General features: G+C 37.1%; 2 protein-coding genes across 3 annotated transcripts; both read left to right on the plus strand.

The window, feature by feature from the left end:
• The first annotated feature begins 355 nt into the window (after positions 1 to 355).
• On the plus strand, positions 356 to 4,777 carry LOC107724287 (tissue alpha-L-fucosidase-like). Its single transcript, XM_016533139.1, has 8 exons — positions 356 to 835; positions 907 to 1,041; positions 1,895 to 2,032; positions 2,180 to 2,285; positions 2,376 to 2,576; positions 3,020 to 3,210; positions 4,055 to 4,154; positions 4,244 to 4,777. Exons 1-8 carry the CDS (start codon positions 483 to 485, stop codon positions 4,373 to 4,375), a joined length of 1,356 nt encoding a protein of 451 aa, XP_016388625.1. The 5' UTR covers positions 356 to 482; the 3' UTR covers positions 4,376 to 4,777.
• A 5,231-nt stretch (positions 4,778 to 10,008) lies between these two features.
• LOC107724294 (GMP reductase 1-like) lies at positions 10,009 to 18,415 on the plus strand. 2 transcript variants are annotated; one of them, XM_016533149.1, is made up of 8 exons: positions 10,009 to 10,157; positions 10,400 to 10,483; positions 11,094 to 11,267; positions 11,360 to 11,441; positions 11,566 to 11,672; positions 16,990 to 17,032; positions 17,156 to 17,315; positions 17,433 to 18,415. In XM_016533149.1, the coding sequence occupies exons 1-8, from the start codon at positions 10,113 to 10,115 to the stop codon at positions 17,611 to 17,613; spliced, it is 876 nt and encodes a 291-aa protein (XP_016388635.1). In that variant the 5' UTR covers positions 10,009 to 10,112; the 3' UTR covers positions 17,614 to 18,415. The 2 variants fall into 2 exon arrangements, with proteins under 2 accessions (XP_016388635.1, XP_016388633.1); XM_016533147.1 differs by lacking the exons at positions 10,009 to 10,157; positions 10,400 to 10,483; positions 11,094 to 11,267; positions 11,360 to 11,441; positions 11,566 to 11,672 and adding exons at positions 14,211 to 14,359; positions 14,602 to 14,685; positions 15,296 to 15,469; positions 15,562 to 15,643; positions 15,768 to 15,874.
• The last annotated feature ends 643 nt before the right edge of the window (positions 18,416 to 19,058 follow it).

Genomic DNA, 19,058 nt, shown 5'->3' on the forward strand with positions numbered 1-19,058 from the left:
AAAAAAAAAAAAAAAAATACTTTAGCTAGGTTTTCACAGGCAGGGTCACAAATGTTGATTTTATTGGGTTCCACATCCCTTGTGACAAGTGGTTTTGCAGGTAAGTCATGTGTTGTAGTCACATGTTGGATGGCATATGATAAACGTCTCAGGTTACTTATGTAACCATGGTTCCCTGAGTAGGGAACGAGACACTGCGTCCTCTAGGGGTTGCTATGGGGAACGCCTCGTCGTGACCCGTGTCTGAAGCATACATTGAAAAACACCAACTCGTTGGCCGGCGACAGCCATGACGTCACTACCGGTGCGACTATAGTATAAATAGGCGCCGGGAGAACATGTCATTCACAAATACAAATACAAACCTGCTGTCGGCAGAAATCTCGCTTTAGTGATTAAGTCAGTGCATACTAACATTCGCGCTAGAGTCACTTCTGCTGATCACAGGCTTGCACGTCTGTGAACTTCACTTGTGATCGATCATGCAAGTGACTCGGAGTCAGATATCGCTGTTTCTTTGTCTGCTATCATGCGCATCATCTCTCGGGACTCGATATACGCCCGACTGGGCCAGTTTGGACGCCAGACCTCTTCCTGAATGGTACGATGAGGTGAAGTTCGGGATCTTCGTGCATTGGGGTGTGTTTTCAGTGCCTGCGTTCGGCAGCGAGTGGTTCTGGTGGTACTGGAAGGCAGCACAAAGCCCCAGCTATATCCAGTTCATGACCAAAAACTACCCTCCTGGATTCAGCTATACAGACTTCGCACCTGAATTCCACGCGCAGTTTTTTGATCCTGATGAGTGGGCTGATATCTTCGAAGCTTCAGGAGCAAAGTATGTACTTAACATGGGGTTGCAGTGATGCTTCCTGAGTTCTTCATATTTATGCTTGTCATTCTGCGCAGATATGTGGTCCTCACATCCAAACACCACGAGGGGTTCACAAACTGGGGTTCCCCGACCTCTTGGAATTGGAATTCTGTTGATAATGGACCTCACAGGGATCTGGTTGGAGATTTGGGTGCTGCGATAAGAAAGAGGTATCGTGCTTGTAGGGCAGATTGATGCTAATTGTAACGATTACGAAGGCTACATTATCTTTTCAACCGGAAATTAGCTACTTCCTTTTTTTTCTCCATCGGGTAAAATTGACAACATACACAATACTATATGCATAAGGCTACCTCCTACATCTTACAACAACAACAACAACAACAAAAATCAATCTTATAACTATAACATCAGTTAGCCTATTCAATAAAGCTATTCAATTCATCATTAAAAAAAATCTGTGGAAAACAATCTAATATTTAGTAAAACTGACATTATTTTACTTTATGAATATGATATTTTTTCAAATAGAGCGCATTTATAACCAGGTATTTGTATAATTTTGTGACGGAGCTCAAAATGGTTAACAAAACTTGAATATACCTGAAAAATAATAATAAAATTGTTTCTGACTCTTGTTTACAGAAACAACATAACCGAGAAAACCCTTCCTTGAACTTACTAATAAAAGCATTGCAGGTGTAATACTGGTATATCTCTACATTTATTGCACAAACACACGTGTGTGTGTATATATGTGTGTATGTGTGTGTTTCATCTAATGTAATATGTAAAGATAATTCTGCTGTTTAACATTATTATTTAAAAAATAAGTTTACATTATGTGGGCTGATGGCCTTAACAAAAGTATATACCATTGATCAACAACATCATCGCTCACAGTAGGTTTGTCTTTAAAGAGTTTTTTTGTTGCAGTGGAAGCACAGAAAGTTCTGCACATTCAAATTAAAAAAGACCATGCCTGCTCTTACATCTCAGTAAGGCTTTGCATACATTTTCCCCCCTGAATTTTATATAAAAATGTTGCATTTCTTATATTAGATCACTACATTATGGACTTTACCACTCACTGTATGAATGGTTCAATCCCATCTACCTGAGTGACAAGCAGTCTGGTTTCAAGACCCAGGAGTTTGTTGAAAAAAAAGCCATGCCAGAGCTCTACGATCTGGTCAACAGGTAAATTTGCATCAGTCAGGTGATGAAACAGGCTGGAGAACGAAGAGCATTTATGATATAAGCCTGACTTGTCTGTGCAAAGATCAACCTTTACATGTATGGTGTGACATTTATGGAAGTTAACTGGTGATGTTTTTGATGATTCAGGTACAAGCCGGACTTGATTTGGTCAGATGGGGACTGGGAAGCACCTGACACTTATTGGAACTCTACAGGATTCCTAGCCTGGCTCTACAACGACAGTCCGGTCAAAGTGAGATCATTGCATCATGTTGTTCTTATTGTAAAACTGTCTCAAATTGTAATTCAGATCGTAATGCCTGCATTATTTCACTCTTTACAGGATGTGGTGGTGACCAATGACAGATGGGGGTTGGGCTGTTACTGTAAACATGGAGGTTATTACAACTGTGCTGACAAGTTCACTCCTGGAGAACTGCCCAATCACAAGTGGGAGAAATGTCAGTCAGTGGACACAATATCATGGGGGTATCGCCGAAACATGAAGCTAAGTGAAGTGATGGATCTACCATCCATTATAAAGGTGAGATGTGTTGCTAATAGACTAAAGATCTTGCCTTAGATGTAGGCCTGTCACGATAACAACTTTTTGTTGTGCGATATATTGCCCCAGAAATAATTGCGATAAGCGATATTATTGTAATTTTAAAGACCATTTTATGCCACTGAATATATAATCATAATGCAACAGCATAATAATGCAAGAAGGCCTACACACTTCCAAATGACAACAAACTTTTAATTTTAAGAATATTTAGACATGAAGCTAAGTGAAGTGATGGATCTACCATCCATTATAAAGGTGAGATGTGTTGCTAATAGACCAAAGATCTTGCCTTAGATGATATTACTAGATTCTTGTGTTGTAAATAATATATATATATATAATATGAATAAAACATATGGACACAAAAACTTATGCAAGTTCATATGGTGCCTAATGACTGTCATATATTGTGACCACAGGACATGGTTTACGTCGTGGCATTAGGAGGGAATTACCTGTTAAATGTGGGGCCAACATCAGACGGCATGATTGCACCTGTCTTTGAGGAACGTCTCAGAGGGATTGGAGCCTGGCTGAAGGTCAATGGTGAAGCCATCTATGCAACTAAGCCTTGGAGAGTTCAGGCTGAGAATGCTACAGTTCCTGTCTGGTGTGTTGATGTTTTTAAACTTCCTCTTATCTGTCTGTGCCTTACAGTTCCTTTGAAAAACTTTCAGAAAATCCATTTGTGGTTACAGTGAAAAAGTGTCACCTAGAGACCATGATGAGTATAACAGGAGCCATGTGAGAAAATTATAGTTGAGGATTCATGAGTCGCTGCTTAAAATAACGACTTTAAGACCAATTGTAAGAGCCCATTCACTGTATGGGCCTTTCAAAAACTCTGCTAAGACTTCTGGGTACTTATTCTCACTTAATCTAGAGTAAACACAGTTTTACCCTGAAATTGTGACATGTTCATATGATCATTTGATTGTCATTAATGATTTATATATATCTTGATCTGTCGAGTCTGATTTCTTGTAAGCTAGTTTTGCTTGTTTCTGCTCGGCTTGTTTCTGCAGTCTTAGTTTAGTTCTAATTAGCATGTTGTGTATTAGGGCTGCACGATAAATCGCATGCGATATTTAATGCGCATCTTGTCAGAAAGCCGGTTCTGTAATCAGCGGTAAATCTCCATCACGTGCGTGCTTTCACATTGAGTAGCATTAACTACACAGAGACGTGGTGCACAGACGAGCTGCGCAAAAAATCGCGCAAATATGAACGTGGTTTTGCGCAGCTCGTCAGTGAACAACGGCTCTGTGTAGTTAATGCTGCTCAATGTGAAAGCACGCACTTGATGGAGATTTACCGCTGATTACAGAACCGGCTTTACTGATAAGATGCGCGTTAAATATCGTATGCGATTTATCGTGCAGCCCTATTGTGTATATATTAAAGCGGTGAACGCCTCATTAATTTTAGTGTTTGAAATTTTCCTTCAATTCCAGGTATACGTCAAAAAGCAGCACTGTGTATGCGATCTTCACCTCCAATCCCATGCAGAACTCCTTTAAACTTTTAATGCCTAAAACCTCCTACAACACAGTGGTAAATATTTCAATTCATCATTATTTAGAAAAAAAAGTGTTCTTTTTTTGGTAAGATATCAATGAAATATCTGTTGCATCTCTGTTCAGGTGACTTTGCTGGGGAACCCTGAGCCTCTAAAATGGGCTCCTCTACAGACAACAGGTCTGATTGTTCTGCTGCCTGATCTGCCTTTCACACCCGCTGATGCCTGGACCCTCAAGCTGGATGAGGTGGCCTAAAGCTTTTAAAACCATTTTGTACATTTTAATGAGATTCTCAGGGATGTGATTTTCCCCACATATTTTCCTACTTGAAAATTATGACACATTAGAATGGCCTTAAATAAAGTTCCAAACGTAGGGTCGGGAGGAGCCTAATCTTTCAGTCCTGTCAATCATTGCTGCGAGCGTGAATAAGCAGCAGTCGCTGCTCCGTCCAAGCGACAATACTTCCGGCATCCCTCCGCCTCCCCTTCTCCTCCTCCATTTCTTTTCTTTCTCTGTTCTTTTCCTCCTCCACTGCGTACATCCATAGAGAGGGGTTCTTACTCTGAGTTCGAGCCTCCCTCGAGTACAACAAGCCAAGTTTGTTTACCATTATCTAGCAGGACCGAATGGGCAGGCGCACTCGTGAAACAGTTACTAAACAAGCTGTGAAATGCTATGTTTTTAAATGCATTCATGCATCTGTATGCATAGATTACTCCCAACCTATCAGTTGTGTGTGGAAAGCCCTTAGCATCTCAGTCTAGCACCAAATGAGAGTAAAAATTGGCAATGGTGAGTATATGAAACAATGTTTCTCAGTTGGTGTGATTTATCAAATCTCAAAGTCTTTGATTTAATTATACATACTCTGATGCACTGAATCGTTTTTTTTATAGTAAATACTTCATTTAAACTCCATGTCTGTGCATTTGAAAACACAACACGTGACATCCATCTTCCCAAATCTTTAATGAGAACTGAAATCAAAACAGATATATATATATATATATATATATATATATATATTATCATTGTAATTTTAATGTTGTTCTGTAAAAATGTTTTTATTATTAAATACTCAGGATTTCAAATTTTGCAGTTCAATGTTATTTCGCAATAGTAATATATTTATACATTTATGTTTCCTTGATTTTTTTTGTCCTTCGCTGATCACATGCCTGAATTTTGTATTGCACTTGTTTTAAAAAAACAATTGTATAAACATTTTTTTATTGTATAGAATTTAATTGCTCAATAAAAATGACTAACTGAATGGCACATCAGAAGTAAATGTCAGTTTCAGATTGTTAATTTGGGGCTTTCCATTACTTGAAGTTGAATTGTAATTTCAATGTAAAGTTTGTCTAAAGCAAACTTATATGATTTATATTATATTTATAATATAATATAATATTTATTATATAAATTGCACTTATAAGTCACAAACTTAGTCATATAAAATTATTCATTAATATATATTTATATATTCATTATTAATACATTTTTTGAAAGTTGACAGGATTATTGTAAGCCATATGCACATATACAGTGGAATAAAATGTTAATTCACCTGGTTGACAGTGAAACTTCCAAGTTAATGAATATAAACAATAGGCACTGAGTAATTACATTAAATATTTATACTATAAATTGCTACATGCAGTAAAACTGCTAACATTACAGCAGCGGGGAAGATGAACGTGCATAAGTTATTTTATTTAATCTGTGTTATTTTAATGTTTTTTTGACTTAAAACATAGAGACTCTGATGTTAATGTGTTTGCATTCAAGCATTTCTGTGGGCTTAAACAGATCACCCTTTACAGCAGATTTAGCTCACAAACAACTGATAGCTTTGACCTAAATATGATTTTCAGTTACAATAATTAATCCTAAAATTCGACATTAGTAACTTACTTTTAACAGCATCAGACGCGCGCGCTCACAAAATCTCCCGGTTCTTACTTGTGAATTCAGTTCACTGGAGACTCGCACTAAATGGATCATTTCAATCAGTTCATGAATCAGACACCGCTTCTGTGTCCCGGAGCACGTGATATATTATAAGGAGTAACGATAAGTTTTATGAAATGTAGTGAAGTAAAAAGTACGATATTATGCTTTGGAATGTAGTGAAGTAAAAGTAAAAGTTACTCAAAATAAAACTACTCCAGTAAAGTACAGATACCTGAAAAATATACTTAAGTACAGTAACGAAGTAAAACTACTTGGTTACTGTCCACCACTGATCAAGCTTGATCAACAGATGCCAGTATGTGTTGGCTTCTCATTATTTTCTGGTGTTGATGTGTTCTGAAGCAAGTTTTCAGGGTCGAAAGGAAAAGGCTAAGGCTAAGGAAAAGCAACCTGAGAGCTTGTGCTTTGAAAACATGTTTAAAAATAGGCCTGACGCGTGCCATGTCAATAGAAGCAGAATTCACTGTGGTGTTGCTCTTGGTCACACTTGGCCCACCCACAACTCATAATGGGACCAAAACATACACTTACATGATCATCTGTATATATGGAATGCCCTCTTCCAGAAATCTAGCTGATAAACACCTTTGCTAAACTGTGATAAGGTTTGTATGCCTGTAATTATCGTATTTTTCCGGTTAAGTTTCCAGTCTTATAGCCGAATCCATGTGTTTTCCATCTATATTCTGTTCATTTTTGCCTATTGGTTTCTACTGATGAATTCAGAAGAGGTTTCCACTGCATTTTCCCTGCAGGATGACGTAAAGTGCTGGTCAGACCTCGCTGCGGATGGCTAATCTGATGGCTGTCACTATAATGGCCGTAACGGTGGCTGTGATGATATACAGGCTCATTGAAATAGAAGAGCAGCTGAGGGCCTCTTTACTGTATAACCTGCAAATAATAAGAAAGAGGATGCAAATTTTATGACTGCAATATCTGTAATATGTCTCTTTAAATAGGAAAACAGGGAATTTGTTCCCTGCGGCACAACAGCAGTAAAATAGGACGTTTATTCATAGGGCAGCGTAGTGTGACTGATGTGACTGCAGCAGTTACTGGAACTGGAAATGACTGAGAACTGATTCGGAGAACCTGAGAGCATCTGTGCATATCAGGTTGCAACAGTTTTTGATTCAGCACAAATTGACTTAAGCCCATCACAATGTCTTAGCTGTGGATGATGATATTAATCAGAATTTGGCCATATTCTGATTACATATACAGTACATTATATATACTAGTACGTTTTTTAAATAAATGCACCAAGGCTGCATTTATTTGATCAAAATACAGTAAAAACAGTAATATTGTGAAATGTCATTATAATTTAAAATAGAAAATAGATATTTTAATATATTTTGAAACATGTAATTTATTCTTGTGATGGCAAAGCTGAATTTTCAGCAGCCATTACTCCAGTCTTCCATTTGTTGTTAATGTTGAATACAGTTGAGCCGCTTAATATTTTTTGTAAAAACAGTGATACATTTTTTAAATATTATTTTATGAACAGAAAGCTCAAATGAACAGCATTTATTTGAAACAGGCATCTTTTGTAATATTATAACTGTTGATCTAATATCCTGGCTGAATAAAAATATTAATTACATTCACTTTAAGTAGGCAAGTACATAATTGTTACTGATTCAAAACTTTAAAAAAGTTATTGGCATGACCAGATTAAGTCAGTACACCACTTTAATGAAACAGCTGGAATATTCCTGTTTTAATCAGAATTTTGGGTCTTATAAACACTTTATTCAGAATATCCACTGAACATTATATGGGGTCCTATTATGCTTTTTTTTTACATTTTCAGCTTCTTTTAGTGTAATGTTGCTGTTTTTGCATGAAAAAGACCTGCAAAGTTCACTCCAAAGGGAGTTGTTCATATCAGTAAGCACTGTTTCTGAACCACCACCCCCCCTTTTTTTCTCAGGCTTTTGCTTAACTTGAAAACACCTTTTTGTTTTGTTTCTGTTATGTTTTCTTTTGTTTGGTGATGTTTGTATTACGTATTGTAGGGTAGTACTTAATGATTTAAAATTTTATATATATAATATATAATTTTTCTTTTTGTTGGTTGATATTTCTGGTGTTTTGGCTGTGCAGCACCTTGGTCAGCACTTGTTGCTTTTAAGGTGCTATATAAATAAACTTGACCTTGACCTATTAGACAGTTGACGTGAAAGAGCAATCTTTCTGCACATGCGCATGTGTGTGTGCGCTCAAAAAATTTATATAAGTTTAAACTGACAAGGTTTTTTAAGCACATAAAAAGAATAAACTTCAACGTCACATGAGCTCAATAGAGATGATAATCAAAAACAAACTGTTTTTGTTGCCTTATTAGCGGCTGTTTCTATGGGCCGGTATATCTTAGCCATCCGCCGTATTGGAATGGTCAAAGCCAGTCTGTGAACAACACTGGAGAGCAAGTAGATTGTGCATCTGCATTGCAACTAGTTATACGCATGTATGAATATCCATATTTGCAACACTTCAGCAGAGAATTTTGCTGAACTAACACGATATAACAAGACAAAGACTTTTAAAAACCTGTAATATTGAGTTAATACATATTAGTATCAAAAACGAACACATTCTAACATGTGAAAGTTTATGCCATTTCTTCGTGAATTTAAATTTCAACAGATTTTAGAACCAGATGCTGCGTAATGCTGTGGCATCGTGGAAAACTCATTGATTTTTACTGTGAATGACAACACATAGAACATTCCAAGACGCATTGACATGGCTGGAGCTGTCACACGTGGCATCTAAATATTAGGGCTGGGTTTTGACACAAATTTCATGATTCGATTTGATTCTGATTCACAAGCTTGCAATTCGATTCGATTCGATTATTTTGGATATGTATCAGGTACAGTAGGCCTACATGCCAAATTTTCTCAAGGAAAAAAATCTAATCCTGTAAAATAATACATGAGAATCAGTTTGTACTATATTACTATATTGAAGGTTAAAATGAACTGATTTGTATAGATTCAGTTACACTCAATGAAGCTTTTTATAATAATTAAGTTAAAATTACATAATTATACTTCTACTCCAATCCTTTTTTGAAATATAAACATTTAAATGGTGGCTGTCATAAACACTTGATGGATTTATTCAAACATAAATTAAACTTTGAAGAACAGTAAAAAGTATAATAAATATGTTATATGGTGCATTTATATAACAAAATGCTCCTCTCTAGAGTTAAATTTTCTAGCTGACTGACGAGTATTTGGTCACCGAATATGTTTTTCCTGAAGTAAATGTGACATTACGTGACATTGTTTACAAGCTGTTATATTCTGATTTTTAAGAATTGATATCTATGACACAGCCCCTTCTCGAAAGGGGGCGGGGAAACAGCAGCTCATTTGCCTTTAAAGAAACATACAAAAAAAGCATATTTTTGCTTCCACTCAAAAAGGTATTTTTGCAGCATGGAATAATAAATGTATTTTGAGCTGAAACTTCACAGACACATTCTTGTAGTTATTCAAGCTTTTGGATGATCCAGAAAAAAACAAACAAACAATATAATAGCATATAATAATTGTTTCTACAGCATTAAATTAAAACTCTTCTTCATATTGGATGATACCGTTATATCAGTTGCTTAAACATAAAAATAATTGTTATTGGCTAGGAAAATTGCATTTAACATCTGCTAGACACGGAGAATGACTCCCTTTCAGTTGTTACAGTGGATATGTGTCAGCTTAATGGGTCTAAATATATTTGAATTTTAGTGGTAATATATTTGAGTGCAGTTTGGATGGGTTTCAGGGACAGGAACACAGGATTGTTTGGGTTGATTATGAGCCTATCCATTAAAATGAGGCTTTTCAGACTGTTACATGTACTGTACTGTTGTATGTTTGGAAAGTAATTTCCTTCACATGTTTCGTTCTTGAAGGTTGACCTGCAGAGGACCTTCACATTCCGGAACTCAAAGCAGACGTACAATGGCATCCCGATCATCGCTGCTAACATGGACACCACCGGCACTTTTGAGATGGCACAGGTGCTCAGCAAGGTGAGTGCTTCTTTAAACAAAGCACAGTAACTGATGAAACACACCACCTGTATCTTTGCAATACAACCCAAGGAAAGTCTTGTTTTACTATGTTTTATCTCTGTGATTATCAAGATCTCACTGAAACATAATTAGCTGTGTCCTGTTCCCATGCACTGGGATCAAGAGGCTCTTATATTTCTGTCTGTCTCAGTGCCAGACACTCGCTGTCCTCTCAGACGTCTCTCTGCTCTGTCTTTCAGCACACACTCTTCACAGCCATCCAGAAGCACTACTCCCTGGAGGAGTGGAAGACTTTTGCAGCCAGTCATCCAGAGTGCCTTGAGGTGAATGGGCAAAAATGGCTTTCTTGCCTTTCTTAATCAAAAGCTGTTTAATTAAGTGGTACAGTCCATCAAAAAACCACATAGCAACAACATATTATAAACCACACAGAACTAGCCACTCTAGCAACTGCCTAGCAATGCCACAGCAATCACATTAAAGGGATAGTGCACCCAAAAATGAAAATTCTGTCATTAATTACTCACCCTCATGTCGTTCCTAAACCATAAGACATTCGTTCATCTTAGGAACACAAATTAAGATATTTTTGATGAAATCCGAGAGCTTTCTGACTCTGCATAGACAGCAGAGTCTATGCAGAGTCAGAACTGACACATTCAAGGCCCAGAAAGGTAGTAAGGACATTGTTAAAATAGTCCATGTGACATGTTCTCTTTCAGGACAGTCTTCCGCCATTATCGAGAGTACCATGATTAACATACATTTAATACAAACACACCACTTGATTTTCCCATTTAAAATGCCTTTTTGATCAGAATAGAATGACAGCAAATTATGCAATGCAACTGGAGTAATATAAATCATACAAAAGCTTTATAGACAGCTCATTTGAATCACTGAAGCCTAAAGCATCTTTCCTCTCATCCTCAGCATGTGGCGGCCAGCTCGGGCAGTGGAGCGGCGGATCTGGAGAAACTGTGCAGCATCCTGGAGGCCATTCCTCTCATCCAGTACATCTGCCTGGACGTGGCCAATGGCTACTCTGAACACTTTGTGGAGTTTGTAAAAAGAGTTCGGGAAAGGTTTCCAAAGCACACCATCATGGTGAGATTTTTGACCAAACAAAACGTAACAAATGCCTAATATTTATTTTGTGTGACCTACAAATGCCATATAAGACAATCTTGGTCATTTAGGCGGGAAATGTGGTGACGGGGGAGATGGTGGAGGAACTCATTCTGTCTGGAGCTGATATTATTAAAGTGGGCATTGGGCCAGGTATCAGATTAGATTTGCCTACACTGTCACACATATGCATTAAATACAATTGTTTTTTAAATTAAATTACATATTACTAAATCTGGAGCTTGTTTATGATGTTTAAAAACACTGTGATCTTCAGGTTCTGTGTGCACCACACGCATTAAGACCGGGGTGGGTTATCCTCAGCTGAGCGCTGTTATCGAGTGTGCTGACTCGGCCCATGGACTGAAGGGACACATCATCTCTGTGAGGCTCTTTAAATGGCTATCACTACTGTTAGCATGTTACCATGCTGTAATGCAATGCATGAGACTGAGAGGTGGGAACCCACAAAACAAGGACATCACACTACCACAAGAGGGCAGCATCCTCAATTCAATGCCAGTGTTTCCCTATCTTTTCAGTTTTACCCGCCCCCTCAGAAAGACTAAAAGGCTTCATTAAAGGGGTCATATGATGCTGCTAAAAAGAACATTATTTTGTGTATTTGGTGTAATGAAATGTGTTTATGCGGTTTAAGTTTAAAAAAACACATTATTTTCCACATACTGTACATTATTGTTTCTCCTCTATGCCCCGCATGAAACAGCTGGAATATTCCTGTTTTAATCAGAATTTTGGGTCTTATAAACACTTTATTCAGAATATCCACTGAACATTATATGGGGTCCTATTATGCTTTTTTTTTACATTTTCAGCTTCTTTTAGTGTAATGTTGCTGTTTTTGCATGAAAAAGACCTGCAAAGTTCACTCCAAAGGGAGTTGTTCATATCAGTAAGCACTGTTTCTGAACCACCACCCCCCCTTTTTTTCTCAGGCTTTTGCTTAACTTGAAAACACCTTTTTGTTTTGTTTCTGTTATGTTTTCTTTTGTTTGGTGATGTTTGTATTACGTATTGTAGGGTAGTACTTAATGATTTAAAATTTTATATATATAATATATAATTTTTCTTTTTGTTGGTTGATATTTCTGGTGTTTTGGCTGTGCAGCACCTTGGTCAGCACTTGTTGCTTTTAAGGTGCTATATAAATAAACTTGACCTTGACCTATTAGACAGTTGACGTGAAAGAGCAATCTTTCTGCACATGCGCATGTGTGTGTGCGCTCAAAAAATTTATATAAGTTTAAACTGACAAGGTTTTTTAAGCACATAAAAAGAATAAACTTCAACGTCACATGAGCTCAATAGAGATGATAATCAAAAACAAACTGTTTTTGTTGCCTTATTAGCGGCTGTTTCTATGGGCCGGTATATCTTAGCCATCCGCCGTATTGGAATGGTCAAAGCCAGTCTGTGAACAACACTGGAGAGCAAGTAGATTGTGCATCTGCATTGCAACTAGTTATACGCATGTATGAATATCCATATTTGCAACACTTCAGCAGAGAATTTTGCTGAACTAACACGATATAACAAGACAAAGACTTTTAAAAACCTGTAATATTGAGTTAATACATATTAGTATCAAAAACGAACACATTCTAACATGTGAAAGTTTATGCCATTTCTTCGTGAATTTAAATTTCAACAGATTTTAGAACCAGATGCTGCGTAATGCTGTGGCATCGTGGAAAACTCATTGATTTTTACTGTGAATGACAACACATAGAACATTCCAAGACGCATTGACATGGCTGGAGCTGTCACACGTGGCATCTAAATATTAGGGCTGGGTTTTGACACAAATTTCATGATTCGATTTGATTCTGATTCACAAGCTTGCAATTCGATTCGATTCGATTATTTTGGATATGTATCAGGTACAGTAGGCCTACATGCCAAATTTTCTCAAGGAAAAAAATCTAATCCTGTAAAATAATACATGAGAATCAGTTTGTACTATATTACTATATTGAAGGTTAAAATGAACTGATTTGTATAGATTCAGTTACACTCAATGAAGCTTTTTATAATAATTAAGTTAAAATTACATAATTATACTTCTACTCCAATCCTTTTTTGAAATATAAACATTTAAATGGTGGCTGTCATAAACACTTGATGGATTTATTCAAACATAAATTAAACTTTGAAGAACAGTAAAAAGTATAATAAATATGTTATATGGTGCATTTATATAACAAAATGCTCCTCTCTAGAGTTAAATTTTCTAGCTGACTGACGAGTATTTGGTCACCGAATATGTTTTTCCTGAAGTAAATGTGACATTACGTGACATTGTTTACAAGCTGTTATATTCTGATTTTTAAGAATTGATATCTATGACACAGCCCCTTCTCGAAAGGGGGCGGGGAAACAGCAGCTCATTTGCCTTTAAAGAAACATACAAAAAAAGCATATTTTTGCTTCCACTCAAAAAGGTATTTTTGCAGCATGGAATAATAAATGTATTTTGAGCTGAAACTTCACAGACACATTCTTGTAGTTATTCAAGCTTTTGGATGATCCAGAAAAAAACAAACAAACAATATAATAGCATATAATAATTGTTTCTACAGCATTAAATTAAAACTCTTCTTCATATTGGATGATACCGTTATATCAGTTGCTTAAACATAAAAATAATTGTTATTGGCTAGGAAAATTGCATTTAACATCTGCTAGACACGGAGAATGACTCCCTTTCAGTTGTTACAGTGGATATGTGTCAGCTTAATGGGTCTAAATATATTTGAATTTTAGTGGTAATATATTTGAGTGCAGTTTGGATGGGTTTCAGGGACAGGAACACAGGATTGTTTGGGTTGATTATGAGCCTATCCATTAAAATGAGGCTTTTCAGACTGTTACATGTACTGTACTGTTGTATGTTTGGAAAGTAATTTCCTTCACATGTTTCGTTCTTGAAGGTTGACCTGCAGAGGACCTTCACATTCCGGAACTCAAAGCAGACTTATAATGGCATCCCGATCATCGCTGCTAACATGGACACCACCGGCACTTTTGAGATGGCACAGGTGCTCAGCAAGGTGAGTGCTTCTTTAAACAAAGCACAGTAACTGATGAAACACACCACCTGTATCTTTGCAATACAACCCAAGGAAAGTCTTGTTTTACTATGTTTTATCTCTGTGATTATCAAGATCTCACTGAAACATAATTAGCTGTGTCCTGTTCCCATGCACTGGGATCAAGAGGCTCTTATATTTCTGTCTGTCTCAGTGCCAGACACTCGCTGTCCTCTCAGACGTCTCTCTGCTCTGTCTTTCAGCACACACTCTTCACAGCCATCCAGAAGCACTACTCCCTGGAGGAGTGGAAGACTTTTGCAGCCAGTCATCCAGAGTGCCTTGAGGTGAATGGGCAAAAATGGCTTTCTTGCCTTTCTTAATCAAAAGCTGTTTAATTAAGTGGTACAGTCCATCAAAAAACCACATAGCAACAACATATTATAAACCACACAGAACTAGCCACTCTAGCAACTGCCTAGCAATGCCACAGCAATCACATTAAAGGGATAGTGCACCCAAAAATGAAAATTCTGTCATTAATTACTCACCCTCATGTCGTTCCTAAACCATAAGACATTCGTTCATCTTAGGAACACAAATTAAGATATTTTTGATGAAATCCGAGAGCTTTCTGACTCTGCATAGACAGCAGAGTCTATGCAGAGTCAGAACTGACACATTCAAGGCCCAGAAAGGTAGTAAGGACATTGTTAAAATAGTCCATGTGACATGTTCTCTTTCAGGACAGTCTTCCGCCATTATCGAGAGTACCATGATTAACATACATTTAATACAAACACACCACTTGATTTTCCCATTTAAAATGCCTTTTTGATCAGAATAGAATGACAGCAAATTATGCAATGCAACTGGAGTAATATAAATCATACAAAAGCTTTATAGACAGCTCATTTGAATCACTGAAGCCTAAAGCATCTTTCCTCTCATCCTCAGCATGTGGCGGCCAGCTCGGGCAGTGGAGCGGCGGATCTGGAGAAACTGTGCAGCATCCTGGAGGCCATTCCTCTCATCCAGTACATCTGCCTGGACGTGGCCAATGGCTACTCTGAACACTTTGTGGAGTTTGTAAAAAGAGTTCGGGAAAGGTTTCCAAAGCACACCATCATGGTGAGATTTTTGACCAAACAAAACGTAACAAATGCCTAATATTTATTTTGTGTGACCTACAAATGCCATATAAGACAATCTTGGTCATTTAGGCGGGAAATGTGGTGACGGGGGAGATGGTGGAGGAACTCATTCTGTCTGGAGCTGATATTATTAAAGTGGGCATTGGGCCAGGTATCAGATTAGATTTGCCTACACTGTCACACATATGCATTAAATACAATTGTTTTTTAAATTAAATTACATATTACTAAATCTGGAGCTTGTTTATGATGTTTAAAAACACTGTGATCTTCAGGTTCTGTGTGCACCACACGCATTAAGACCGGGGTGGGTTATCCTCAGCTGAGCGCTGTTATCGAGTGTGCCGACTCGGCCCATGGACTGAAAGGACACATCATCTCTGTAAGTATCATTGTTAGCATGCTGTAATGCAATGCTTAGACTGACATGAAACCCACAAACCAATGACATCACGTTACCACAAGAGGGCAGCATCCTCAATTCAATTCCAGTGATTCCCTTCCTTTTCAGTTTTATGTGCCCCTTCAGAAAGACTAAAAGGCTTCATTAACACCATACCAGTTGGTGCATTTTTTTATTTTTTTTTTAGAATAGAGTGTTGCAGTGATGATGTATTTTTGTAGGCCAACCTGGAGGTTCCCTCGACAAAAACCAATAGGAATTTCCATTGGCTTTGAATTTTTTTTGCAGAAAACAAGCTCTGTGTCCAACAAGAGTTTATGCCTCTTACATGCTTTGTTCATTATGATAATCTTCACAAATGAACACAACGTTCATTAATTTTGAAGCCTAAATAAAAACCTCCAGAAGTAAAAAGCGAACCACCAGTAAGCTTCCGACAACTCTTTTAGACTCTTTTAAAAATAAAAAAAATCAAGTTTGATTTAGAATATTTTGCAAGAGTGCAATTCTAAACACAAGAAGGCTGTAAAAGCTGACTAGCGAGTTAAGTTTTCATGTTCTGTGTGATAATGTTTAATGTCCTAGACAACCTTTGTAGTCCCATTTAGCTACTTGTTAGCAACCACCTCTCAGGTTTAAAAATATATATATTTTGTTTACTGATGTACCTTGTTTTTAGCCATTTAACCAAAAACTTGTTTAAAAAAACATTGATTTTAGAACGATTGAACCAGAAGTGCTAAAATGCTGAGTTATTTTTGGGTTTTGCCATACAAAAATGTCATTCCTTATTTTATTTAAAAACAAAACACTCTTAGTAGTGTGTTTCTTTAATGAGACACCTGAGCTTGTTTGTCATTCCCAAGTTTGTCAGTTCTGGTAGCAATCCTGAAGAAACTTTCTGGAGATTTATTTATAACTGAACCAATAATTTTTTCTTTTAAAATAAGTTTAACATTTTTTTAAACCCAAAAGCAACTTACATTGCATCCATACTTTACCAACTGAGCTATAGGAGTGCTTTGCAACTGTGCTGCATTTTATATGACTTTATATAGCTATAAGAGTTTGTAGTAAATGTTTTTTTTTTCTAGGACGGAGGCTGCAGTTGCCCTGGGGATGTTGCTAAAGCTTTTGGTAAATTCAGATATTAATAATATAAAAAAATGGATATTATAATTAATATACTGTAATTCAGATAATATTGTTGTCCAACTAGGTATAAAGCATTATTGTATCTAATAATGAATGTTAAATTAGGCGCTGGGGCAGATTTTGTCATGCTGGGAGGAATGTTAGCGGGGCACGATCAGTGTGCTGGTGAAATCATTGAAAAAGATGGCAAGAAGTTCAAGCTGTTTTACGGGATGAGTTCAGACACCGCCATGAAGAAGTATGTCGGAGGGGTAGCAGAGTACAGGTGAGGATGTTTTCATACGGCATATTTATGGCTATTCATTTTGGGGTTTATTTACTAGAAAAATAACTGATATTGTAGAGCATCTCATGTACAGTACATCTGTTTATGTGATTTCAGGGCATCAGAGGGCAGGACGGTACAGGTGCCCTACAAAGGTGATGTAGAAAACACCATCAGGGACATCTTGGGTGGCCTGCGGTCCACCTGCACATATGTAGGAGCTGCCAAACTCAAAGAACTGAGCCGCAGGACGACCTTCATCAGAGTCACACAGCAGTCTAGCCAAATGTTCACCTAGCCATGCACGCTAAAAACATGTACACTCACAAATACAGATTCACAAGTTAAGGAATAGATGAACTGAAAATAATCCTGTGAATTTGGACGCACTGTCCCTTTAAATGGCAGTCCAGAGATATATACGAAAAAAGAAAGAAATGTTCATAAACAGTTCCAGTTTTGTGTGCTCTTTAGATTCACGAATCTACAGTATCTGATTCATTATGTAACTCACTCAAAACGCTATTACACTCATGCAGACAGACCCATGGATACGGTTTCGCTCGGGAACCTTGCTGTACACCAGTGCATTTCCTTGGAAAACCAATTATGTTGAAGCATGGCTCAGTTTTGTTCATTTCAAGTTCTCTAAAGTATGCAATGTGTCTGCATCTGTACGAGACAGAGGGTGAATAAGAAAACAGGACAATGCTGGGGCAAATTTAGTCATTCTTTGTAACTATGCAACCCATTCTCTCCCTAGAGTGTAACAATCAGCATGACAGTTTGAGAGTTTGAGAGAAAGAAATGCATGTTAGTGGAGAATTTAAACACCAGCAGAGAAAATTCTCTGCCACATTAAGATCTAGTCCCTGCGTGTCGTAACTGTGAGTTGATTTGAGCAGCGAGTGGTGCATTGTGTACTGTTGTGAACTATTTCTGCTGGCCTGCTTCCTTTGTGATTGTACAGAGGGTGTGGTGGGATGTCATATCAGACCAGAGGAATGTGAAAACGGCTGCACCTCATTTCTTCAACATGCCTTGTTAAATGTATTCCGAGTAAAACATTACATATTAAGGAATAAACATCTGACTGAAAATGTGGATGTTTTATGCCTTAAAAAGCTTTACTTTTGTCAATTATGTGATCAAATATGTTATTTTGGAATAATGACTGACTATATGTAATTCTATTATTATGCTAAGAAAAGAACAGTCCATTAAAACATACAAAACAACCAGCCTATACACTACAGTAACAGAAATATCGAAGTCCTCTCAGGTAATTTTTACTACAATTGATAACTGAAAAGCAAGATGGCGCCAATTGAGTTTGAATGAAACGAGAAAGAAAGAAAACGCTCTGTTCCCGAAGTTTCATTTTTCACATAAGGATATTTTTTAAAAAGTCTTTGTTAAAGAGTTATAATACATGAACCAAACCAACCAGCTATGAGGTCAAACACAAGATTACAAACTTGAGCAAAATAGCAAAAAAAAGTACTTGAAAATCAGATAAAAAGGCAAAGGTACAAGACTGAGAACATGAGGGGAATGAACTACAATCCCATAAAGCACTGCAAATGCAATCAAAATAAAAACAATCGAGAAATATAAAACTATTGATTTCAAATGTTGATACAGAAACAACACTATGTTTCATGTAAAATATGCATTACACATTTGAGAGCATAGGAAGACTGATTTACATTGCTTCATTGGAGTGGGCGGGGACTTGGTGGT

The sequence above is a fragment of the Sinocyclocheilus rhinocerous genome, unplaced genomic scaffold, assembly GCF_001515625.1.
Source record: "Sinocyclocheilus rhinocerous isolate Xijiao unplaced genomic scaffold, SAMN03320098_v1.1 scaffold574, whole genome shotgun sequence".
NCBI classification, from domain to species: Eukaryota; Metazoa; Chordata; class Actinopteri; order Cypriniformes; family Cyprinidae; genus Sinocyclocheilus; species Sinocyclocheilus rhinocerous.